The sequence below is a fragment of the Marmota flaviventris genome, chromosome 9 (assembly GCF_047511675.1).
Source record: "Marmota flaviventris isolate mMarFla1 chromosome 9, mMarFla1.hap1, whole genome shotgun sequence".
In the NCBI taxonomy this organism is placed as follows: domain Eukaryota; kingdom Metazoa; phylum Chordata; class Mammalia; order Rodentia; family Sciuridae; genus Marmota; species Marmota flaviventris.
Genome location: NC_092506.1, coordinates 3,676,240 through 3,701,527, shown reverse-complemented (window position 1 = coordinate 3,701,527; position 25,288 = coordinate 3,676,240). Strand labels below are relative to the sequence as shown.

General features: G+C 63.0%; 1 protein-coding gene across 2 annotated transcripts in view; it reads right to left on the bottom strand.

Moving 5' to 3' along the window:
• Window positions 1-437: 437 nt before the first annotated feature.
• The window catches only part of Shank2 (SH3 and multiple ankyrin repeat domains 2), a 341,817-nt gene continuing 316,966 nt past the window's right edge, over window positions 438-25,288 (bottom strand). For both annotated transcript variants that reach the window (XM_071615968.1, XM_027944512.3), the window contains 8 exons: window positions 23,929-24,064; window positions 23,024-23,104; window positions 21,569-21,589; window positions 15,380-15,510; window positions 13,717-13,828; window positions 12,961-12,981; window positions 9,181-11,584; window positions 438-1,094 (listed from right to left, as the gene is read on the bottom strand). In XM_071615968.1, the coding sequence (XP_071472069.1) occupies window positions 524-1,094; window positions 9,181-11,584; window positions 12,961-12,981; window positions 13,717-13,828; window positions 15,380-15,510; window positions 21,569-21,589; window positions 23,024-23,104; window positions 23,929-24,064 (3,477 nt within the window). In that variant the 3' untranslated portion in view covers window positions 438-523. The remainder of the gene's footprint in view (window positions 1,095-9,180; window positions 11,585-12,960; window positions 12,982-13,716; window positions 13,829-15,379; window positions 15,511-21,568; window positions 21,590-23,023; window positions 23,105-23,928; window positions 24,065-25,288) is intronic.

Sequence of the window (25,288 nt, the reverse complement as noted above, 5' to 3'; positions counted from 1 at the left end):
GGCACCCACAAGCCTCTGGGAGCATCTCACTGCACGCAAGTTCGGGGAAGAGGCGGGAGCCAGTGAGCTCGGAGTGTCCTCCGAGAAGCCACAGGACTGAGGACAGGCCTTGTGCCGGGGCCTGGGGTGATGAGAGCTGCCCAGGAAGCAGAGGAGGGAGGCTCAGGAGGTATCTGGAGTACGCTGTCTGCCTACGAGAGCAGGGGTCCCGCGCCAAACCGACGGAGCCTCGTGGACCCAGCAAAGCGAGGCTGCCTGTGTGCTGGGAGGTAGGCTGGGAATCTTCCCGTGTTGGAACTCCCTCCCCTGTCCCCTTGAGACAGAAGCCACCCAGGAACCCCATGTGGACAGCCAGGCCTCCAGGCCTCGGCTCAGACACACCACGGACGCCCGCAGCATTTCTTTGGGTACCAGGAGACAAACCCATGGAGCGGGGTTGATGCTCAGACTCCGCTTGGCCTTCAGATCCCAGCGTGAGCCCATCTCTACTTATAACAGGGAGTCCGGGCGGGAGCAGCCGGCCTTATCTGTCCAGCAGCTGCTTGAGAGCACGCTCTAGGTTCATCCTGTGCCCGACCCGCGTCACCCCGAGGTCTATCAGGTCCTCCTTCTGGAGGTTTGGTAGGTGGCTGCCGTCGATCTCGTTGTCCATGAAGGTCTCTTTGTGCTCACCCAAGTTCAGGCTCTCCAGCCAGTCGGCCACATCTGGCTTAGTCCACAGGTGCACAGGTTTAGTTGTGAAAGGCTTATTTGAAATTGGCTGCTGCAGTATGGAGGGAGATGGCGACCTGCTGCGACCTGCTGGGTTCAAGCCAAATAGATCCCCGGCAGGGGGCTGGCTTGGAAGGCTGAAGACATCCGAGAGTGTGGGAGAAGGAGATGCGGCAGCTGCCGACAGCGGGGCGGGCAGGATCTCCTTGTTCATCTCGGTTGGCGAGACCACGGGGCTGGGGGCACGTCTCGCTCCTGAGGTCCTGCTCTCGTAGTCGGGGGGCCGGCTTTGCAGGGTGATGGGCTGCGAGGTGCCAGGTCGGACGGTGAAGGTCACTGTCGTGCTCCGAGTCCCTGAGACGGTGCTCATGACCTCTGGGCTTCTGAAACAGCAACAGAGAAAACCGTCACAAGCCAGGTCACCGAGGAGGACAGGGGAGGCACCACACCACACCAGAGTGCCCCCCGGCAGACGCACTGGCAATGAGCAAACAGTTTGCCATGCCCTGGGCAGGAGGAGGGGAAGCAGGGGCCTCGGGGACACCACAGCACACAAGCCTCCCACTCGGGTGCACCTCTCGAGGGTGCGGCACGCCTCTGCTGGGGCCAGTAAGGGTTGCACTGGCGAGGACCCTCCCTCAGCTGCCCGGCGGTCCTTGGTCTCAGGACAAGCAGGGATGGGCCTGCTTCAGCACAGAGGGCCCTGGCTTCAGGCCACTCGGGCTTGGAGGAAGCCCTCCCCTGACCCGGAGGACGAGGAGCGGGTGGTCAGTGTGTTGCGCCACAAGAGGTCAGCTTCACCAGTGACCAGTGACCCTGCCCGATGCGGACTGGACTCTTGATGCAGCATGGTTAGATTCACTGAGGGGTCCCCCTCATGGACTTGCTAGGAGGGTGGGTGGGCCTCACTGGAGCAGATGTCTGAACAACTTTGTTCCCCTGTGGTGGCCATGGGGGTCCTTGGAGTGGGCAGGAAAGCCCTCAGAGCTGGAGGGACAGGCTCGACTCTCCTCCATCCCACCCCGACTGGCCCAGCGGGAATGGCTGGCTGCCCGGAGCGCTGGGGAGGACCTGTCCCTCCTCGCCCGGATGGGGCTCATGGCCGATGAAGTGTCCCTTGCTGGCTTTCGAGGCCTCTGGCAGCAGTTCTGTAGCCACCCCTAGGAAGGACATGCACCCCAGTGGGCCCTGGTTCCTGCTCTGCAGCCCTGGATGTCCTGCCACCCTGTGCTCACAGTGCTGCAGAGGTGCGAGCTGCTCTTTCTTGCCTCCTGGGCTGTCTCGTGTGACTGGACAACCTGCTTTCCCCTCTGGACAGACCCTGCTCCAGGGCCCTCTGGAGGAGCTCTCAGAGGTGCCTGCTGTGCCTCACTCTGTGCACCCCTTGAGCTGAGCCCCACATGTTCCCCGTCGCCTCCCGGGAGACCAGTGGGAAATGCAGGCTCCTGACCCTCTCAGACCTCCTGAGGTGGACTGCTGGGTCTGGGCCATCTGTTCTGATGGACCCTGGGCCTTGGGAGCCTTGCTTAGGCCCTGCTGAGTGCCCATGGGCAGACCCGCCACAGAGCCCCAGCAGTGAGAGGACTGCAGGCCGCAGGGGGCTGTGGTTGCTCTCCAGCTCTGCTCCTGGCCTCTGTCTCAGCTACCGTGTGTTAGACGAAGTCACCAGCCAGCCAGTCACTGGCCCTCCCCTCTGAGGTCATTATCACCATTAAGTACGGGACGTCCCAGGGTGTGGAAGGTCTGTGCTGTGGACTGCCGCAGCAGCCCTTTGGTGAGAAGGGTTGCAGGGGCTGGTGGGCGTGCCCTGAGGACCAGGGTGCCCAGACACCCAGGTGCTCACAGGTAGTTTCCTGGAGGGTGGGTGTCCCTGGTGGGCAGCCCCATCTAGGATCTGCCTGGGGCGGGTGGCCATTAGAGGTACTGGTATGTTGGTTGTACCCAAAGGTCTGAGGCAGCCCCAATGAGACACCGAGACTCAGTCAAAGGAAGACCCTGGAGCCCAGCAGGCCCTGCAGGCTGGGGAGGAGTGGGCGTCCTAAGGATCTGGGCTTAGGGTCTGCAGGGGAGGTGGGCTGGGAACACACAGCCCCACCCTCCTCAGGTAGGGTTGTCCTGCTCCAGGTCCAGCCGGAACAGGCTGCAGCCCACAGGGGTGAGCAGCCTGTCTGCCCCTCTACAGCTGCAGGGTGGCATTGGGGAGCCAGTTGTTTCTACTTTGCAAGAAAACTGGGCTAAGAAAGTTAAAATATTAACTTGCAAGTAGGTGTGCAACCTGGCAGGAGTGGCTGCTGGGGTCTGTCCCAGCCTGGGCTTTTGGGAAGGGGGAGGGCTCTGAGGTGAGGACTGCCAGAGACACTTCCCTGCACTTCCTGCAGGGGGCGGGGCAGGAAGCTCGTTCCAGAGCCACTGGCTGAAGCCTGTGTGTGGAACTGTTGGGAGACACCTGGCTGCTGCTCACCAGGCTCCTGTGGGGACAGTGGCTGGTGGCCCCGTGGCCCCTGTAGGCAGAGCTGGACTTGTGGTGAAGAAGGCTCCCGACCCCTGGGTGGGCAGAGGAGGGGACAGAGCACACAGCAGACCACGCCCAGCTTGGCAGACGGCACTTACTTCTGCTCAGCACGACCCTCTTCTGCAAGCACCGGCGTGGGAGCGGGTGGGAATGACACACGGAGCCACTGAGACAGCACTGCAAAACCAATCAAAGGGCACAGGACAGAGCTGCCGCAGGACGGGATGAGTGACGTGTGGACCCTGGCCACTGCAGCGCCTGCCTGGGGTTGGACCCTGGCCACGCAGCGCCTGCCTGGCGGTGTGGACCCTGGCCACTGCAGTGCCTGCCTGGCTGGCCGCCCAGCGCAGGCCTGCCTTCCATGGCCTCGCCTCCTTGACTCAGGAGAACACATGCTGGAGGGTGGCACCAAAGGGTGCCTTCCTCTGTCTGGTGCCTTCTAGGGATGAGCCTGCTGCCGGTTCTCCAGCTCTGGTTCCAGCCCTGGCTCCCGGGTGGTAGTTTCCCTTCCACAGCTCAGGACGCATCATCCACATGCGTGGCGGGGAATGCCACCCCACCAGGACCAGGGCTTTGCCGTCTTACCATGGGATGTCAGCCAGCCAGGCTAACCATGCCAGTGCCCCTGCCCAGCATGGCTAACAGCAGAGGGCCACAGAGTCCTAGCAGCAGAACGAGGGCCCGGCTGGCCCACCCCCACCTCCTCAGCAGCGATTCCCAGGGTTCACCACCCGGCATGATTCCCTGGATCCTCCTGCGGCGGATCATTATGTTGCTAAGCAACCGCTGGGTTGCGGGCGGAACACACAGGAATCTGTTGCCCTGATTTAGAACGACACTCACACACTCCCTCTCTTGGATGATCACTCTCTAGTCTGCCTTTTAAATCAAATCCATATGGAAACATGAGACTTAAAAAAAAAAAAAAAAAGAAAACAGCCCAGGAGTTAAGTAGGACATTCCACGGGCAGGACATGATTATGGAGGTGATCATGGAGGTGAGCTTGCAGGCGCCTTCTCACCCTGTTTGCAAACTCAGGTGGGCTCCTGAGCAGCCCTGGCGGCCAGAGGCTGCTCATTGACGGCGGCTCCCCAGGCCCATCTGCCCTTCACGGGCCAGGCAGGTGCAGAGCCCCAAATCCTTCCTGAGCCAAGCACCCTGTGTGACTCACTGTATGGCTTTGGAGATGAGCCCTGAGTGGGCGCCTCCTTCCAAACTGCCCTGTCCCTGAGTTACACTCTCTCCAGCCTCTGCACGTGTAGGGCACTGAAGAGGGAACTGGGGGTACCATCTGCCCTGGGCCTGAGCCTTGGGGGTTGCCCAAGACAATGCCTCCCCCGGAACCGCCAGCGGTTCTCCACTCCAGACGCCACCATCACCCAGGGCACTGCCAGGACCTGCTCTATCTTCAGTCCCTAGGGCCTGGCCCAGGACAGAAGGAGCACTCAGCCTGCCACCTGACGAGCAGGGGCCAGGTGCCCCTGGGACAGAGCTTCCCCTTGCTACACATTCCAGGGCCTCTCCAGTGCCATTCACCAGACCACCTACAGTGCCACTCGCTGACATGGCCTTCCCAGTCACTTGGTGCTGGGGGTCATGAAGGCCCCCATAGTGGAACTGAGGTTGCAGCCCCTATTAGCAGCTTCCACGTGGCTTCCAGGGAGGGGGCTCTACCTCCAGCCAGGCACAGAGAGTTTTTAACAGCCCATCTCGACTCAGTTTAAAATCCAGTCAGGGTAACACGGAGCTGTGACTGTTGGAGGAACAGGCAAGGGGGCAGATGCTGTACTGTGGGGGCCTTCGGAAGGACAGTGGGGCTGGAGGTGGCTTTTCTAAGAGCTGGCCCAAACTCATTCCCTGGGCAGCTGGAACCTGCCCAGGGGTCTTGGGGACCTCACTCCCATGGGATGACTCTCTCTGAGCCCATCCCTACTGCAGTAGGTGACAGCCAACCTAGACATCCCTCTGCTCCCACCGCGAAGGGCTGGTTGTCCAGAGGGCACCCAGCTTGAGCCCCGCCCTCTGGTGGAATCACAGGGACCCACAGGCCCCTCGTCGCCTCTCCTGACAGATGAAGCGAAGCTGACCTTTCCTGATGTGCCAACGAAGGGCAGGCTTATCTGGCCATGAGGACCCTGGGGTCACTGGTAAGGCTGACGCCTGGGCAGGCTGTGCTGGCTCTCCAGGTTCCTCAGGCACACCTCTCAAATCACCCTGTTGTCCTGCTTCAGGCCTGGACCCCCACAGCAGCCCCCAGCCCCGTGTCGCTGTGCGGGCCCCTGCCCCTGGCCACGCAGCAGCCTCTGTGTCTTTAGGAAGCAAAAGTGGAGTCACACCTGCGTTGGTGAGCCCTGGGGTGGCTGCCAGCCCATGGGTCACCTGCCCTCCCTCCTGGCCTGGTCTCCTGACATGGAGAACACTTTCGCTGGCCTGGGTGCTGTGCTCGCCCCGCGCCTTGCCATCCCCCACCTGAGCTCTGCTTCGGTTTCTGACTGTGGCTCCTCTGTGTATTCTATGTCTTTCCAGTGTCACTCCCTGAGTGGTGGCTCTTCTGTCCAGGCCGCTTGGCCAGCAAACCATGGTTCCTTGCTCTGCGTCTGTCCACTTGGGTCTCTTGTTCAGCATGTATTGGTGGTTTCCTCTGGGAATTCGAGCTCCTCCAAGAAAGAGTGGCCTCGCGTGCTTTCCTGACCAGTGACAAGCCCAGGCTCAGCATGGTGCCCAGCACACGTGGGCACCAGTTGCAGTTGCTGCTGCTGCTGGCCGGGTCTGCTGTCCGTTTGAAGAGCCCCAGCCCCCCTGTTGCACTCCTCGTCTCTCTCCACCCCAGGCCTGGTGTCTCTTGGGCTCAGCAACATGGCTGACCCGTGGGCTCAGGACACTGTGGGCCATGCTGTGGTTCTGAGCCCCAAACTGGGTCCAGCCCATCTTCCAGGTCTGCATTTGGGTAGCTTGTCTGTCCCCAGCATGTGACTTTAACCAAGACCCCTGAGCCCTCTCCTCCTGGGTCTGCAAGGTGACAAGAACACCACTCAAGCCACACTTTCAGTGTAGTGGAAATCAGGTGCACTGAGATGTCACCCAGGGTCACAAACGGTGAAAAGCAGGGTGCAGGCCAGCATCTACACACCTCTTGGGTCCTCAGGCCCCATGCCAGTGGTCCTGGGGAGCCATGGCAGTGGCTTCTGGGGGAGCTCCCCACTCCTGTGCCCTTCTCTGCTTGGACCTACTGTGCCCAGTGATGAGATTTCTTCCCTGGCATAATCAGGCTGGTGGTTGAGAACTGCCCGGTGGCTCCTGTCTTGGAAGGCATCTCTGGCCAGGGTCTTCTCGCCCAACGCTGTCCTAAAGGACACTTCCCGATGGCTTCCTTTGGGCAGCAACACACTCGTAGTCCAGGTGTCTCCAGATTCCACATCACCCTGACCTCAGGGAACAGCAGAGACTCAGTCTTGGCTCAGGTTAGGTCAGACGTACCACAGCCATCGTCCCTGGACCCTGTGCTGGGGTCTAGTAAGATGCGCAAGGGGTGGTCTCACCGCAGAGCTGTCAGGCAAGATTCCAGGAGCAGTGGACAGATCAGGGCAGCTTCTGCCCACAGTGTGCGGGCAGTGGCCCTGCTCAGCTGGCGCCTCTCCTGGCTGTGCCCGGGCTGCCTGCCATTTCAGAAGCCCGCTGGTTTCCAGAAACACTCGCCGTGTTCCTCTGGAGGCGCTTCTCCGCCCAATTCCGAGCCTCATTTTGCTCAGGGCCATTCATAGCTCTTGATTTCTGGATGCATTTGAGGATGGTGGCCTGTGTGCCACCACGTGGGTAAAGCCCAGGCCTGTTAGCCAGCTGGCAGAGGCGGGCACCCAGGGCCAGGGGCAGCTAGGCCCCGGCCACCCCAGGACCTACTGGTGGTGACGGGGACTGCTGTCCCGACCTCGTCCCTCAGAGAGCTTGTGCTGGCACTCCTGAGAGCTGGTCGGAGTGCTGCAGTGAGCGCCTGAGCCGCGGCCTCCCCTGCCTCGCCCAGCGCCTAGGGCAGCCCTCGGCTGGGAGCGGGAAGGACTGCACACGCCCTGGGCCGCCTGGTGACCGCTTGCCTGGGAGAGTCCATCGCTGGGCGCAGCCTGTGGCCTAGACAGCCTCAGCCCGCATTTGCCCACTAGCCCTCTGGCCCTCTGCTTGGTGAAGGCCCTGGCTCCTGCAGGAGGTCAGGGGTCAGACCGGGGCAGCCCACTGGGAGGGCGGACCGAGCTCCACAGCCCTGGCTGTTTCCTTGGCTGTGAAGCGAAAGTGACCACAGGCCTGCAGGTGGGACTGCACCCTGCGTTAGGCAGCTGCTTCACAGTGCAGGCCGAGGTCTCGTCGGGTGACGGCTTCTCTGAGGCTCCTCCTTGCCCAGTGTCCACCTGGGCAAAGACAGGAAGGCCCTAGAGTCAGAGCAGGGTGGAGTCCCACTTGGCTGGGAGCAAGCCATTCTTGTCCCACCTACAGGGACTGGAGCAGGTGGGCCAGCAGGTGCTTGGCGGCCTCTGTGGCTGTAGTCCCTGGGCTCCCCGGGTGGACATACCGGAGACCCTGGCTCAGGTGAGCTGCTGGGGCCTCAACAGTGGATCTGCTTCCCTGGCCCCGGAGTCACTCCCTCTTGGCACCCTCCTGTCTGTGGCCTGTGCTGAGGAGTCTGCGTCCTGCTCTGGCTCCTGCGGGCCCAGCACTGGGAAGCCACTCAGCCCTCGGGAGAGGCGGCTGCACCTGGGCCCTTGCCCCTGGCTGTCCTCAACACCGTCCACCCGAGAGCTTCTCATGGACGTGGAGCACTGAGGTCTGGCCTTCTGGTGGCTCTGTCACAGGATTCAGTGACAGAACATAAAGAGCCTACTGTGGCTGGAGAGGGAGCTCTTGGAGGGCCACCGGGTATATGTGAAGCCCTGTGTCTGATCTCCGGTATCAAAATGAAAAAGCAGAGAGCACCTGTGGTGTTACCTCCCGGCAAGGACAGGCTGCCGGTGATCCGCTTTCCTGAGGCTCTGCCTGTGTGCGGGCACCTTCTCTTCCTCCAGGAGCAGGGAGCCCGGCAGGTGCAGCCCGCGAGGATCCCTCCACCTGGAGGTGCTCGCAGATGTCACTGGCAGTGGAGGCCCAGGAGCAGTGGCGACAAATGCCCCCACCCTCCCCTGAGAGCAGTGGGAGCCCCACTGGAAGGCAGCGGGGAAGAGCGTGGCCCAGCTGCAGATCACAGTCACTGCGAGTGAACGCTGCCCCAAGGGGCGGCCCTGGGCAGGGCCTGCAGAAGGACTTCCTCAGTCAGGACAGGAGCCTGGGCACCCTGCCTGGGCAGACAGCAAGCTTTACCCTCCACCCAGGGCAGCCTGCTGGCTCCTCCTCTGTCACCCCAGCTCCCATGGGAGTGACTACTACCTGTGTGACGATGTGAGTGGCAGCTGGGCCACCTGGGGCTTTTCCTTCGTGACGTTTGCCCTGGGCGGCACCTCCCAGCCCTCCCCCCGCTGGCCATGGAGGGAGGGGTAAGAGCCCACACGCATGTGTTTAGACACTCCCTCGCCACCCGTCAACCCCCCTCGCCGCCCCTCACTAAGGCCGCTGCCGTGGCCGCTCTTGTCAGGCAGCGCTGCCCTCGACCTGGGCTCAGCGAGCCTCCACCTGGCCTTCGCAGTGGTCCCGGCAAAGGTCTGGTGACACAGGAGAGCTGAGCTCATCTCGGAGGCCAGGGCGGGGGGCTTTGTGCCCCTTCATCTCATTAGGAGTCTTGAGGAGGGAGCGCTGTCTCCTGCCAGGACAGCTGCGGCTTTGACTCTGCCGTCCCAGAGTCTGGAGGGTGACACGCGGTTATGGCCGACAGTGTGGCCATCACAGGGTTAGGAATCCCTCTTCTCATCCTCTTGGTTCTCCCTCAGGACTTTCGTGGGCAGCACTGGACAGTGTGTGCCCAAGCCAACTGTGAACTTACCTTGGAGCTAGGCTGGCGGACTTGACCCCTGCCGGCGAGTCCAGTCCTTCCCCCGGCTTTGCCGATTTCTCTCGGTTCATTTGCTGCAGGATTGAGTTCAATTCACTAATAACGTTCGCCTTGGGGCCTGAGAGAATCGGGCTTTTGACCTCCGTGATATCACCCCACAACTTGGAGGTCCTTGGCTGGATGATCTTGGCCAGCCCAGGCTGGGCGCTGCCCGGTGGGGGCGGGGGCGCAGGTGGGGGGATGACGAAGCTGTCCGCGTCTTCCTCCAGGAGCGCGTCCTGATAAAGTGCATTGCTTTTGTGAATAATGGGCTTCATTTTTGGCTTTGGAGGTACGGGGGGCTTGTCGACCACGAACGCTTGCCCGTCTGCATAGACTGTGCAGGTGTCCACGCCCTCCCCGCCCTCAGAGGACAGGGTGGAGATGCTGGACACCGTGGAGATGGTGCTGGTTGTCTCGAGATGGTGGTCACTGCTACTGCGGCTGTCCACCTCCTCGATCCCAGAGTCGGCGACGGTGTCGAAGCTCTCGGGAGGTGGCAGGAAGGAGGCGGGCAGGCAGTTGGAAAGGCCGGCTGGCTTCTTGGTGTCCGCGGGGTTGGCTGGCTGGCTGGAGTTCAACGAAGGGGACGGAGGGGCATCGGTTTTCTTCTGCTTGACCGAGTCGGTGAGAGTGGGGACAGCAGCAGCGCGGTCATCAGGAATATCAAAACTATTTGCAAATTCCAGGGGAGGAGGCAATGGCTCTGTAAAAACAAAATCCTCATCCAAGTCCACGGATGCCAGGGGGGGGGGAGGGATGCGGAATGGCAAGACCACCGTCTCCTCCATGGAGCCCGCGGCCACAATGGTCCTGCCGGGCGCGGTGGCGGGCTCGGGGGTGACGGAGATCTGTAAAGCACCTTCGGTGTCGGAAACACCTTCTGGCACCACGGAGGGCGGGTGGTCTAGTGTCACGTCCATGTCCTCTCTCTCCTCCTCCTCCTCCTCCAGGGGACCGCCCAGCTGGGCAGCATCCACAGTGTGCACCATCAGCAGGCCGGCCGACTTCTGCTGGGCCGTGTCCACGATGTTGATCAGCATGTTCTTGTCCCCACCTCTCCGGTCCTTGCCCAGGTCTGTCTCGTACTTGTTCTCCGTCTCCTGTCGGCGCAGGGGCCCCCGGGTGTTCTGCCTGGTGACGGGAGGGAAGCCAGTGTCCCCACTGGGCCGCATTTTGGTATCAATGTAGAGAGGCTTGTTGAGGTCAGCCTTGGGGGCCTCCCCCTTGGTCCCCTGCTGGGACTCCTTCATGGCTCGGTCCCTTGCGGAGAGTGCCAGGGCCAGTGGGGAGCTGGGATCCAGCAGGCGCCCGGTGAGCGGGTGGACGTAGTTCTCCGGGCTGACGGCGTTGCTGCTCTTGGGGGCTGCCGCTGGGCTGCCCTCGGGCCCCTTGGCTTTGGATGCGGGATTCAGGGGCCTCCCGGCCTCACCCTGAGCACCGGCCTCGCCACCAACCACAAAATGGTTCTCGGGCTCTCTTGGCGCTGCCACCGGCGTGGGCGACACCAGCAGCTCTGCACTGTCCTCATCGCCAAACCCACCCTCCTCTGGGAACTTGGAGGGCCGCATCCGGGGGGCAGGCGGCCCTAGGCCCACGTCCTCATCCCCCAGGTCCGTGGAGAGGAAGGCTGGGGAGTTCCTCCTGGCCTCCAGCCGCTTCTCCCGGTCACGCACAGCCCCCGCAATGGCTGCGGCGAAGGGGCTGCTGGAGGCCAGGCCGTCCTCGGGCCGCAGCTGGCCGGGCTGCTCGGCCGGGGGCTCGATCTCCACGCTGCTGCCCTGGCTGCTCTTGCCGCTGCTGCTGGTGGAGGGCTCCTTGACGATGATGGTGGGGATGGGGATGGAGCACGTCTTCTCGGGGCTGTCCTCCACATTGGACTGCTTCACCAGCATGCCCTTCCGCCGGGCGGGCTTGGCCGGCACGTAGACGGCCTTGCTCGCGATCCTCCCCACCTCCGAGTACGGGTTCTCGGGCATCTGGCCCCGCTTGCTACGGAAGGTGGCCTGGGGGGCCGCGCTCCGGCTGCAGAGGTCCTCGGAGTCCAGGGAGTAGCGGTCCAGCTCTCGTCTGTAGAACATGCCCTTCTCCCTCATCATGGTGGCCACTGTGTCAGACCTGGTGGCGGGGGACACCTTGGCAGCAGGATTCTGATTGAACGCAGGCTTGATTGTCCCGTAGACTCTCGGAGTTGGGGACTTGGGGCAGTTGTAGGCAGTGGGGGAGGGTGGAGGTGGAGACGGGGGCACGGACTGCGGTGGAGGGGGGATGTCCTCGGACGTGTCCGGCATGGACAGGCTTCTGGTGAACTTCAGCATCGGAGGGGCCAGGAACTGCCGCTCTTCCTCTGTTATTCCTGCAGGCAGAAAGCGGGTTGAGCTTGGCATCCCACCTGCGGCCCAGCCCACTGCGGGTCTCAGGTCATGCAGCCGCGCTCGCCACCCGGCACCGCACACGGCACAGGCCGCAACACCAGAGCTCGCTGTGCAACCCACTCTGGGCCACGAAAAGAAAGAAGAGCGGGCCCTGGGCACAGGGGACACGTGCAGGAGCCCTTCTCCAGGTACACTGTGGGGCCCGTGAGGCCAGGGTCCGGCCCAGAGACGGGCGTGTGTGGCTTTTTAGGCCACGCCTGGGTCACCAACCCCTCCTAGCTGTGTGTGTGTGCGCACTCTCAGATGGGGTGGGCTGGCCACACCAGCTGGACCCTCCTCTGTCCCTGCCCCTTTCAGGTGTGGCCTGGCCCTGGGGGTCTGCAGCTGTCACCCATCTTCTGGAGGCCGGGGGCCTGAGGGTAGTAGGTGCCACTGTGTCTGCCCGCTGGTGTGGGTGGGCAGTGCTGAAGATGCCGCTGCTGGTCAGGTGGCATGTGAGCCCTGTGGTTGCTGCCCATGTGTGTGGCAGACCCTCTACCAGCAGCAGAGCTGTGTCCCTGGTGGTCTCACTGTGCTGACAGGGGTTGTGGCATCACTGTGATGGCCTCTTGGGAGATGTAGGAGCCGCACAGAGGGCTGTGCACAGCGAGCCCCTGGGTCCCCGGCAGGATGGCTGTGAGTGGGCTGGTCAGAGGTAGGGCCATTTTGGCTCTGGAACTGCCACGAGGGAGGGAGCCTTCCTCAAACCAAAGACTCCGACCCACATGGCCACAGGCTCCGGAGCAGGCACTAGGCAGGGGCCGAGGGTGCCGTGGGCTCAGCCCAGAGGCTCCGCACTGGCCTGTCTAGGGCTCTCTGCAGCCCGGGTGGAGGGCACAAGCTCAAAGCCATGTTCTGAGACAATTGTCCAAAGCTCGTGGGTGTTGAAAGCGAGTGGGCTGTGACTATGGCCCTGGGGACACCACGGTGTACCTGGAGCACGCTCTGCATGGTGACTGGGGTGACTACAGACTGGAGCACAGCACAAGGCACGAGCACAGGAACAGAAGCCACACACACAACAGACCCAGGGACCACAGCTGTGCGTCGGGCATGCAGGGTTCTAGGGCAGCAAAGTGGACTACTCGAAATTTAAAAAGTTCCCAGGACAAATCACTGATTCCAGTGGAAACTTGATATGGGTGTTCCAAACGGCACCCACTCCCCGTGGGAAGGCGGTGGCCTGCAAGGTTGGTGCTGACCGCCTCTCAGTGGGGCCTTGGCTACATGCCGACGCCGGCAGGTGTGTTCCGAGGAGTGCGATTTTGGAATGCACCTTATATAAAGGGCAGATTCCAAGCTGGAGGCTTCCACCTACCTGATAGAAAGATTCTGCTGTCTGACAGGGAGGAAATCAGTCGTTATCAACCAGTAAGGATCAGAGACATCACGGGAGTGGGCAGCTCCGCAGGAGGGCGGGCTCAGGAGCAGCCGCCACCCCCTTGTCACTGCCCGCCGCCTCCTCTTCACACTACAGCCCCAGAACTCCAGAACCAGAGCTGGGTCCCCGGGGCAGCCGGACGTTGGGGTGGACGCTTTCACCCTGTGTATGTGGCAGGCCCTCCATGTCCAGCAGTGGCCTTGGCTTCTAGCAGTTTACAGGGCAAGGACAGGTCTGCATTCTCTCCCAAAGGGACTGCGTCCAGGGTCAGGCCTCCCTGCCTGTCAGAGTCGAGGCAGCAACTGGGATGGCCCCAGCGGGTGGGAGCTGCTCTCCAGGACAGCGTGCTGTCCTTGCCATTGGAGAGCTGACCAGCCTCCCGGACGAACATGTCCCGTGAGCTTGTTCCACAAACAAGGACACAGGGTCCACTTGCCCTTCCCACGGGCCCCACCTTCCCCTCTGGCTCATGGCCCCTTCACCCCGCTGTTACACGTAGCCGTCAGATCAGAGACCATAGCCGCACTGCCTGTCTGCAGGGGCGGGAGGGCTTGCTGCTCTGCGCTGTTCAGTGGCTGCCTGGTGGGGGACCTGGGCACCCCCCCGGGGCAGGCCTGGGGGAGCAGCTAGACAGCCTGGCCCGAGGCCAGACCTCCCAAGGGCCCCTTCTTTGGGTTAGGTAGTGCTTCTTACCTATGGATTTCTGCCTTCGCATCGTACCTCGGGGGAGGCCCAGAAACGGGCCTTTCGGGCTCCCGGGAACTGTGGGTGTCATCACAGCGATCCCCTGGCGCTCGTATACAGACTGCAAACCAGAAAACTGGGTGAGACACATCCTGGCTGGTCTCGACCAGAGGGCAGCAAGGAGGTCCCTGCACCGCCACAGGCCCAGGTGGTTCCGGAGCAAGGCAGATCTCCAGGGTGCTGCGGGGCTGCTTGGAGGCGGGGCTGCGTGGAGACCGGGCAGCCCCTCTGCCTCTCCGACAGCTCCAACAGTGTGGGATGCAGGCACGTGCTGCTCTAGGGACACCCTGTACCAGAGCAGCTGGACAAGGCTCTGTGGAATGGAGCCAGGTCAGGTGTCCTGTGAGAATGAGCACAGTGGCAGTGGGGTGTGACGTGGGCTGTACCCTGTGGCCTTGGCCACATCCTCAAGCAGGGCCTCTATAGTCCTGCTCTGCACAGTGGGCTAATGCTGGCCCCACAGCATGTGTGAAGAAGACCAGGCGTGGGCGCTGTCTGGCAAGCAGGACGGCCCTGCAGCAGCCTACCCACCTGTGGCCAGGGGCTGGCCCCGCCTCGCCCCCCACCCCCAGGCCTGCTCTAGGAGGAGCCCAGAGCTCCCCTCCTCCACCTCGAGGCTGTGTTCCAGCGTGGCCTCCACCAGCCCCTGCACAGGTCTTCCCAGGGCTGCTGTGCCAGGCTGAGCTTGCTGCCCGACCCGAGGAGCAGGAGGCCAGATGTGCACTCCCAGGGGGCACCCGAGGACGGCCTGGCCCCGTCCATCTCGCTCTGTAGCTCTCCCTGAGGTTGGGGAAGGGAGGCCAGGGCCTGCTCCCAGGACGGCAAGGGCAGCTGTCCCACAGGGCAGGGGTGGAGGGGTGTGGGGACAGGGTGGGGCGTGTAGGCACGGCAGGGACACAGTGTGGCCCTGCAGCTCGGGAGGTGAGACTGGGGCTGAGCACTCTGGTCCCCGCCGTCCTTGGTGACGTTTGTTTCAGGGCTCAGGGAGAGCTCACGTATCAGGCTTGGGGAGTTTGGGGTCTCGTGTGGTGATCAGCTGAATCACGAGAATACTAAGCCACACAGTTGTAAAGGGCAGTGCTCAGAGCGGGGCCAGGCGGGGGACACTGAAGCCAGTGAGCCCCGGCCCAGGCCCCGCCCCGGCAGCACTGCCTTTGCCTGGCGCGTTGGGTATTGAGAAGCCCTGCCCTTGCGGCCTGGCCGCTGCTCCCTGAGCCAGCAGGGAGTGCTTCCGGCCCGCGGCGGGGCCCAGGTGAGTCTCAGGTTCGGCCCTGTGCTGAGGGTGTGTCGTCCATCCTCAGAGTCCACCAGAGGATGGACCTCTGTGCAGTGGTGGCCAGAGGCCTCTTCCACCCCAGAGTGGCTGTGTCTGAGGAGCACTCCTGAGGGCCTCTCTGGCCACAGCTCAGTGGTCCTCAGCTTGCACATGGGGGGTCGCCCTCGAGGCTGGGGGCCGAGTGCCAGTGTTGAGGCCCCTGTGGCAGGGCAGGGCAGGGCAGGGCAGGTCAGGGGCATGGTCTGCACGCCTGGGAGGTCCTCTGCACCTGCTCTGACCCCTGCTTCTGTGTGCCTCTAGACCGCCATCCCTCGTCCTGGGGACACAGTCACTCACGTTCATGTCTGAGGCTGCTGGGAAGCACCTGCTGGTGGGCCGCTGTTTGATGGTGGCCACTCTGGTCTCCATGGCCATGCTCTCAGCCGTGCGGGAGGGCTTGGGGGCCGGGACCGTCTCCTCTGGTTTATCTGCAACACAAGGTGAGGTTGGAGGGGCCAAGCACAGGCAGGAGGGCAGGGCTGGGTGGGGAGGAGGCGGGGTGCAGCAGCGAGGGGACTCGGCCATGCATCTCTCCCTGGCCCGTGCACCCCCCTCAGCGCCCACATGGCCTCCCCAGGGGTGCACGTGGACAGGTGGCGAGGTAAGACCACAGCACCTCAGGCTCTGGGTTTCCCGAGGAGGCTGTATCCTCACTTCTGGGATCTGTTTTGGGTCGTGTTAACTGACTGCTAGAATTTCAAAGACACTCCGAAATGTGGTTCTTTTTGGCAACTAAATGCATTTTTCAAGACAAGGGTCCTATACCCAAGGCTGGGACTTCGACAGTGTGTTCAGGAAGTTGGTGGGACACCCAGGAGTCCCCACTGTGAGACTTTCTGCATAGGAAGTTCCCACTCATTCTTTCCACAGTAGAACATTCTTGTTTCTTCTTGAAACTGACCCGCCACCAAATCCCTGGAGCTGCACTGCCACCTAGTCACCCGGTATGAAAGCATGGCCTTCTGAAGGGCAGACCAGGTCCCATGAGCAGGTGTAGAGGGAAGGGGTCGTGGGGGCGTCAGCAACGCGCAGAGCAGCCAAGTGAGACCCTGATACCGTGGAAGAGGGTTGATTCCAGTCAAGGCATTTGATTCCAGGGTTCAAGGGGGCCAGCTGCAGGCCCAGTCCTGCCCTTGACCTCAGAGCAGTTCCACACGTATAAAGAGTTACCCAGAGAGGAGGAAGGGAAAGAAGTGGAAGAGTGGTAGCAGGGACGGAAGGTGAGGCAGGGACGGCCTGGCTTGCCAAGGAGGTGTCTGCAAGCCCCGTCTGCACCCCACCCCAGCTCTCTTGCCAGCAGGAAGTGGAGTGGGTCCCAAGGTGCCAAGGAGTGCGGAGGCCCCGATCGTCCTCCTGCCCCCCTGATGAGGCGGCCACTCCCAGCTTCCCCTGCTCTGTGGGCTCCCCTCCCCAGGAGCAGGCACGTCCCCTGGTGTGTGGTGAGCACCTGCCCCTCAGGGGCTGGGCAGGACGGGGGGAACGCCCAACTCTCGTTCCTAATGGCAGTGGGGTGCCCTGGATGGCAATCAGCTGCGTCCTCACCCTGAGTTCTGCCACCCTCCCCTGCATGGAGGCCCTCTCGTCCCCCGCTCCTGGGCCCAGAACCTCCTGCCAGTGTCTGTCCCCTGACACTGCAGGTTCTCTTGTCCCTCTGAGGCAGGCTCAGGTGAGGCCGGTGGCCTGCTTTGGAGAGCCAGCTAGGAAGCATGGGGCCCGTTGGTCTGTGCCTGCAGGCTCGGCCTCTTGGCTGCTTGGCTTGGCCTTGGATGAGGGTGGCTGCTGGTTGCCCCAGAGTATCTTTCTCCAAGGAAGGGGACCGAGGTCTGTCCAGCCCTGGGGCGCTCCGTGCCACCACTGCAGTGAGTGGGACACCAGAGTTGCTCTGGGGACCAGAAGTTCTTGACAGTGCTAGCCATGGCTCCTTTTCTGCCGCCCACCAAGGGTGTGGCCTGGGGGCACAGCAGCCCTGGCACTGTGCTGCCGAGTTCCAGGAGAAGGACTTCAGCCCAGGGGACTGTGGGGCACTTCAGGTGTAGGCTCCGGTGCACCCGCATAGCCCCGCTGCCTCTGACTGTGCACAAGGGCGCCCTGCTGGCTGCTGGCTACCTTGCTTGGGCCATGACCCGGCAGGCTGACATGGGGGAGGTCCAGGGAGCACTGGCCTGGCCTTTGGGCCCTGATGAACTCAGTGGCTGGCAGTTACAGTGGGGCTCTGAGCACATCAGAGGCTGGACCTAAGGTGCAGAGGGCTGTGGCCCTTGCTGAAGGCCCTGGTGGGGACTCTGCAAGAAAAGGCAGGAGGCCAGGGTCTGATGTGCTGGGGACCATGTCTGGGCACCCTGGGGTGGAGGACTCGGGAGGAGCAGCTCTCCTATGGCTGAGAGTTGAGCCATGGAGTCCCAAGAAGCCGTGTCCTGGCTGGCCCCTTCCAGAAGCCAAGGTTTGCTTCCTGGGCGCTGATGGGGTGGGCCTGCTCCCACCCGCGTGCTCTGGGCCTGCTGCCCTGAACCTTGGAGTGCCCCTGGAGTGTTCTGGGCTCAGAAGGAGTGGGCAGCAGGCCTTGTTCCAAGGTCACAGGGCCAGCGCAAGAACCCCCAAGCTTTCTGCAAATGCTGGGTACACCAGGGTTAGCCAGAGGGACGTTGTCCTCACCAACAGTGCCAGGCCCCGGAGGGGAGAGAGGCCTTCCTCCCAGTTCTCCCAGGGGAGAGATTACCCCATTCTACAGGAAAACCACCTGAGGGTCTGAGACACTTGGGGTTACACAGGTAGGGACTGGGAGACCAGGTACACTTGAGCTCAGGCGAGGGTCACCAGTCCTGCCAGCCATCTGGACAGGTCGTCTAGCTTTGGGGTCCATGGCAGCAGGACACACACTTGGGGATTGCTAGGGCTGCTGCCAGGTCGCCTGCCTTGTCTGGCTGGCTAGGGAGCAGGGTGGTGGGCATTGGTGGGCACCATCTTCACCAGTCACACCCAGAGAGCTGGTGTGCTCCTGCCACAGGAGGAGTGTCTCTTGAAGCTGTGGCCACCTTGACCTTTGCCCTTCCCACCTCCACCTGAGACCCACAGAACTATGAGGGCAAGATGGTTTGTTAGGGTTAGGGGTAGGGTTAGGGCTAGGGATAGAGCTAGTGTTATGGTAAGAGTGAGTTTGGGGCTAATTTCTTTGATACTGGGCAGGATTCATCTTTTACGGATCCTAACTATGCTCACTAAGTTTGCGGTGTCTGAAGGTAGTGCTGTTTGTGGGGTTGAGCTGGAAGAGGGGGCTCCCCCTTTGTCTCTTGGATTGCGGGGCCCAGGGGAGCTGGTGACCTGGCCACTCAGCCCCACCCTTCAGAACTTGTTTACCAGGACACAAAGGTAGATTACAGCTTCCTCCTCTCATTGGGGCCCTGAGGGTCAGGCTTGATTCACAAAGCCCAGGTCATCTGTTCAGAGCCTGGACAGGGAGGTTAGTGGGCTGGCCCCCTGCAGTGCTTAGTGACTGGGAACAGTCCCCACTGGGCTCTGTTCTGAGCCTCCAGGCAAGGTGACGCCTTCCTTACAAGACAGACGCCTTGGGCAGGGGTCGCGAACTCGGCCCTGGGTAGCGCGGGCTCTGGGCAGGCTTTTCAGACTTTCTGGGTGTTTCTCAGTGATGCAGCCCCCACCTGCCCACCTGTCCCCCAGCCTGTGAGTACCTGGGCCTCAGGTGGACAGAGCGGGTGCAGAAAGACTGTGCCCAGATGTGGGCACATGCTGCTCTCCTTGGGCCTAGTGAGCCAGACAAGGCTTGCTTTGTTTACCAGGAGGATGTCCCCAAGCCCCTGGAATGGGGACCCTAATGGCCTGGCAGACAGGGAAGCCTGGTGCCACGGGGGGCTGTTTGGCTACAAGAACCTGCTGGGGAGCCCCCTCCAGGCAACTCATCTTGTCCTGTGGCCATGCAAGGTGGTACTGCAGCCAGACTCCAGGTCCAGGCCCATTCAGAGCGGGCACCCATGTCCCCTTGTTCCTCAGGATGCTCTTGGGGAGGACAAGACCAGGTGTTCTGGAAGTGTCTGAGTTCTACAGGTGCATTAGCCCCTCCAGCAGTGGGGTACACCACTGTTTCCTGGGGCCTGGGATGGCCTGGGGGCTGTCTGTCCAGGGCCACTGTTCCCTGCTGTGTGGCACTGGGCATAGGTTTTGCTCACCCGTACAGGGCAGGGCGTGTGCCCATCTCAAGAGTGGGCAGCACTGCACAGGCTTCCTCCGGGACCCTGCTCCAGACACCCAGGGAAGCCGCCCCATGTGCTGCCGTGGGGCGCCTCTGGCTTCCTCTCCCCAGAGCTGGGGGAGGGGCAGGAGGTGTGACCTGGGCCACTCCTTCCCAGGCAGGCTGTGGTGCAGCCCGAGGTGTTGGGAACATGGGAAGTCTCCGTCCATCCTGCAAGTCCGTCCCACCCCAGCCCGCTCTGCCTTCAAGACTCTGCCTCTGCCAGGGCCGCCCTGGGCTGCTGTGTGTCCACTAGGACCAGCCATGGTGGCCTTGTTGCCTGGAGCTTGTGCCAGTGTCTGGGGCCTCGGGCAGGTGCCTGGAAGAACTGGGGGTCACGCAGCAGGGCATGCGAGAGGTCATGGGATGAGGGTGCGTCCCTGTCCCACGAGTCTCCTGGGGTTGCTGAATCAGGACTGGGAGCCGGGCAGCTCAAGGGGACAGGAGTTTATCGGCTCGGTTCTGGAGGCAGGACGTCCACGGCAGAGGTGGGGCAGGGCCATGGTCCCCTTTGCTGTTGCGAGGTGTCCTCCCTGGCCCCCGGCTCCCGGTGGCTGCTGCAAGCCCCGGGATTCCCTGGCGTGTGCTTTCTTCTCACCAGGACAGGGCTGGGGCTTTGGGCCCTCCTGACCCGGCACAGCGGCATCTCGGCTCCACCAGAAAGACCTTATTTCCAAGGAAAGTCCCATTTGTGGAGACTCTGATCTGGGAGACACACTCTCGAGCCCAGTTTGAAGGCCAGGGTTCTGCTCAAGGCCCACAGCCTGCCTGGTGTAGGGCGTGCTCCCTGCTGGCCTGGGCAGGCCTCCCTGAGGGGCTGGAGGGCACTGTGCCCTCGGCAGGTGAGGCAAGGCTCCCAGGGCATGCTGGGAGCTGGGGCTGAGCTGTGCTTGGTGGCTGTGGGAGCAGGGGCAGCCCTCAGCCCCCTGACTGGGCCACATCCCGCCTCCTGTGCTGTCTGGGGTGGGGCACTTCAGCTCCGAGTTGCAGCCAGGTGCATGCTGCCTGAGGGGGAGGCAGGCTTCCCTCCCAGGACCCCTGCCTGTCCTCTGGGTGGCTCTGCCCGGCTGTGCCTTTGTCCGCGTGAGGTGCCCCTAAGGGGAGGCCACAGGTGCCCACGGAGGCTTGGCCTCTGCGGGTCCCAAGGCTTCTCCTGGATGGTGGTCCTCCCTTGGCCAGCTGTGCTGTGGGCCAGGCCCCGGCAGCCCAGGGTGCTGTGCCTCCCACCAGGGGAAGCTGGGCTGTGCCTTGGGTGGAGGCGAGGTCAGAGATCCGAGACCCCATGACAGCAAGATGCCTGGACCCTCAAGGGCCTCGATGCAGGGGTGACCCTGGGCCCATGGCAGTGAAGTAGGGGCTGCTGCAGGAGAGGCTGGTGCTCTGCACCTGAGGTGGCCACCGCAGCCTGCTCCCGGTGCCCATCCTGCCCTGGTGCTGGTCTTGCTGGAACCCAACACCCCGCCCCACTTCAGGATCTACAGGCTACCTCTGGTGGGGCCTGAGGCTCATGCCTGGAGCCCTGCTAGGGTCCCCTCCCAGCCTGGGGCAGAGGCGTTTTGAATGCGAGGGCCTACAGCCTGTTTGGCTCCCTGCCAGCTCTGTGCTGGGGGGCCGTGGCCAGCAGAGTACCTCCCTAGATGGGGATGCTCTGGAGGAGGGCTGGGTTCTGCTCCTGGGGTGCACACCGGCCTTGTCCTAGCTGCTCACCGCCACTGCAGCTGCCCGTCTGCCTGTCCTCCTGGCCCACGACAGCCTTTCTGAAAGACCCCACAGTCAGTCCCCTTCCCATCACACAAAGGAGACTGAGTGTTGACAGGGACAGTCTTTGCCCACTGTGAAGGAGACGGCAGGTCAGGGCTAGGGCCGGGGCTCCTGCCTGCACCCCCTGACCAGTCAGTGTGGCCAGGCTCTGGCAAGGCTCTCAGAGGGAGTGTGCAGTCACCAGCCAGGGCAGGCATGGCTGTGGCCACCCGAGGGGCCGAGGGGCCGGAGGCTCCACGTCATGTGATGTGGATAAGCTCAGGGAGGAAATGCAGAGCACGCTGGGGGTGGCCACAGACAGGGGGGCCGGGGGACGGAACAGACCCAAGCAGGACGTGGTCCAGGCTGGGGCCTTGGGTGGCCCCGACACAGAGGAAAGACAGGGGCTCACGGCACACTCTAGACGCACAGGTGGCCACAGAGGGGTTCTCTTCGGGGGTGTGATGGCGGGAGGACTGGAGACAGACAAGCACTTCCCTTACCCTTCTTCTTCCGCACTGAGGCTTGCAAACAGAAAGGGAGGCGCCGTGAGCCACCGAGCCACGCAGCCCAGGAAGCCCCGCCCAGCTCAGGGTGGTCTGGGGCCCAGCAGGAGAGCCAGGCAGGGTCCTCTCCCACAGCCCTCAGAGCTGGCTCTTTCCTCCCTGGGAACCCACCCCCTGCCCCTGCAGGGAAGGCGCCTTCCGCCTCCTCCCGCACCCTGCACACAGCCCCGTGCTGGACTGGGGAGCAGGCCTGCCTGCAGAGGGCACCTGGGGCCAGCGCAGGTCCTGCTCCAACTCCAACAGCAGCCCCCTTTAAAGACCAATCGCCTGCTGTCCAGGAGGGAGCCCCACATGACCCCTTGGAAGAGGGCCTGGCCCCATGGCTCCTTTCAGAGCAGATCATGGGTCACATGCATGCCCACGGCTCCTGCCGTGCACCCGCAGGAATGCATGGGCTGTTCTGAAGGGACCAAGAGGTCAAGGTGGGGCCAGAGGAGAGGACGGCTGTGGTTTCTGGGTGGGTCGCGCCCTGCAGCAGGGCTGCCTCTTCCAAGAGCCTGAGCCTCCTCTGAGCCTCAGATTCTAGCCCCAGCCTCCACACCTGGACCCAGGAGGACAGCAGCCGAGCGCCCCAGCTTGTGGGTGGTGTCTGCCAGGGAAGGTCGGGGGAGGGGCGCCTGTGCCTGTTTTATGCTTTTGGTAGGGGGCCTGGAGGTGTCCAGTGGAAGGCTGGCATCGGTCACAGGCACTGTCCAGGCAAGACGTCAAGGAGGGGTGCTCGCTTTTGCCCCAGGTCTGTCGCCTGCCCATGAGACCTGCCCTGGCCGCCATCTTCCTGCTGCCACTGCTGCCTCCCTTTCTCCGGCTCTGAGCCACCCTCTTTCCAGAGGTGTCCCTGGCTTTCTGGTAACTCTGTGAGGTATTGTGCAGTGTCTGGGCAGCCCATGTGGCCACCTCTGTTTATAGGTCATCATGGCTTGTGTGGCTAATTGCCACCGTCCCCAGTCTACCAGATGGGGACAAGTGGCCAGAGCGTCTGCTTCCTGGAGACTTTCCAAGGTGCTGCCCCTGAGCCTGGTGAGCAGTGCCATCTGTGCAGGTCCCCGTGCACTGCAGCCTTGGTCTGGGCCCTTCCTGCCTGTGCAGGGGCTCTGTGGGGTGCCCTAGAAGCAGGGTGCTGCTGTGGACGTGCTGCTATGGGGGCCCTGCGGCCACTTACCATTGTCCACCAGTGAAAGGCCCCAGAATCCCAGACAGAACGTGTTAGAGAACAGAAAAGGTCACCACATCCTGCAGGGCTCCTGAGGAGCTGCCAGGGGCGCAGCTGCCAGGGCATGCAGGGCAGGAAGGGCGCGTCACCCAAGGGGATGCAAGCCAGCCGAGGGCCGTGCAGGGGCGGGCGTGCAGGGCAGCAGAGCTGGGCGGGGCGGGGCGGGGCAGGGCGGCTCTTACCCAGCTCCTCCAGCTCTGCGGTCATGGACTTGGAGCGCAGGGTGAGGGCTGTGGTCGGCGCTCGCTTTGGAGGTGGGGGAGCTGGACGGGCAGACGGAGACAGGTGTGAGCACCCCAGGCCCTGCTGCCCCTCCCCCTGGCCTCTCCATTCCCCGCTCCTGGACATGGCACTGTCCAGGGGCCAGGCAGGTGTCACTGAGGCCCAGGATGAGTCATGTGGCAGGGCCCTGCGGTCCTAGGGACTCTGGGCCACGATGGTTAGGACCTCACAGGTGTTTCGGGTGGGCCGGGAGGCACTGTGGGCCAGGGGTGGAGGACAGGTGTAACCTCTGCAGAAAGAGAGGCACAGCCCTGTCCCCCAGCGTCTGCGAGAGACTCATAGCACAGTCTGGGTGGCTGCAGCAGCCGTAGGCCCTTAGCCACCAGCTGCCAGGCTGGGCACAGGTCCCACACCCACCCTGTCCCAGTGGGGACACAGGTCCCTTGCTCCAGCTGACGGGGCTTTGGGAGGAGCTGGCTCTGCCCTCCTGGTGCACAGCTGGAGCTCTTCCCCTCCCCCTGCTGGATGGCCTCCCAGTGTCCCTGCCCCTCCTCCAGTTCTGGGCATTCTCTCCCCAGCCCAGCCTTCCTGCTGTCACAGGACTTGGTGTCCCATGTCCCATGCAGCTGTCCCTGGGAGAGCTGGCTAGGAGGATGGCTGTGGCCTCCCCCTCCTTCCCACCAGTGGCCGGCGCTTGATCTCTCTCTGCAGGTTCCACTCCACTCTAGGAGGTGACCCTGGGTCAATGTCATGGCTGGGGCTGGGGGGCAAATTTCAGCCCCCTAGGTCTGGAGGCGCTCAGCTGAAGGGAAGGCCCATCCACCTGAAGTGGGCGTCCCTTCCAGGGCCCCTGCAGGGGATGTACCTTGTTTCCTGGCAGTGTCCTCAGGGTCCAGACTCCTGGTCACCGTGACGACCTTAAGGACAAGGTGATTCCCTCCCTGGCGGATCATGTTCACCACCTGCCTGTGGCCGACCTTGACGACATTCTCGTTGTTGACCTGGAGGAAGACAGGGAGCTGGCCTGAGTGGCGGGAGCAAAGGCAGCAGGGGCCAGGTGGGGACAGCGTGGAGTCCTATCTTCTGGAAGCCAGAGTGCTTTGGGGGAAACTGGGACAAGTGCCCGTGGTGGGGTCACCTGGCTGTGGCCCAGGGCCCTCTGCAGCTTCCAGGGACAGCTGGTTCTGGGGTGCCCAGTGCTCGCTCCTGTGGCTTAGGGCAGTTCTCATGGCCTGCAGGTCCCTGCAGAACCCAACAGGCGTGTCCAGGCGGGCTGCCCACCCTCTCGGCAAAGGGACCTGTGGCACTTAATCGCTTCTCACGCTGACCCTGACATGGCCCCTCCTCCCCTTCCCCATCTGGAAGCCTCAGGTGGCACAAAGTGGGGATCAACAAGGTGCCAGGAGTGGAGGGGCTGCCCTGGCCCAGGGAGGAGGGGCAGTGCCCCTGTGTGCTCTCCTGGATGACACAAGACCAACAAGGGTGGACGGGGCAGGTGTCTGGTGCCTGCCGTGCACACGGTCCAGCGGCAGTTGTCCGGTGCTGTGGGGTACACACCTGCTTGCCCCTGCCACCACACTGCACCTGGACAACAGGCTCCGCACCTGTCATCCCTGCGCTCTGCCCTGTGCCCACCTCACGCTATCTCCAGCTAGAAGCAGGAGGGTCAGACCTGCAGGATCAAGTTCAAGACCATTTACGTGCAGAAGTACTGACGCCTGTCCCTGGGTGACCGCCAGCCACCACTGGACTTGCTAAGAGTCGAACAAGGGACCCAGCTAATGCAGGAGGAGAGAAGCTGGAGTGGGCGGTGGAGAGCTGGCTGAGGGCAGGCGCAGCAGCCACCTCGGGCACCTCCTGCTCCTGGGGTTCCCTCCACTCAGCCCGTCCACAGGGACTCCCGCCTGGGAGTCTCGCCCATTCACTCATCCACCCAGTACGTGAGTCGTGAGTGAGCACTGGGAGCCGGGAGGCCAGGGCTAACCCAGCCGGCCATCTGTCCCTGCGCACAGAGCTTCTGTTCTCATGGGGAGTCGAGAGCCAGATGGGAGGAAGGAGCACTGTGCAGGGGAGAGGTCCCCAGGACCATTCTGCCGTCTCTAGCCATCCCGCAGCCCCCATGCCACCCGCTGACCCTCACGGCCCCAAGCTGATTCTCTAGAACTCTGGTTCCCGGGAGTTTCTCCCCAAGGGTCTGTGGTGGACATTGCCCTGGAGTGACCTGG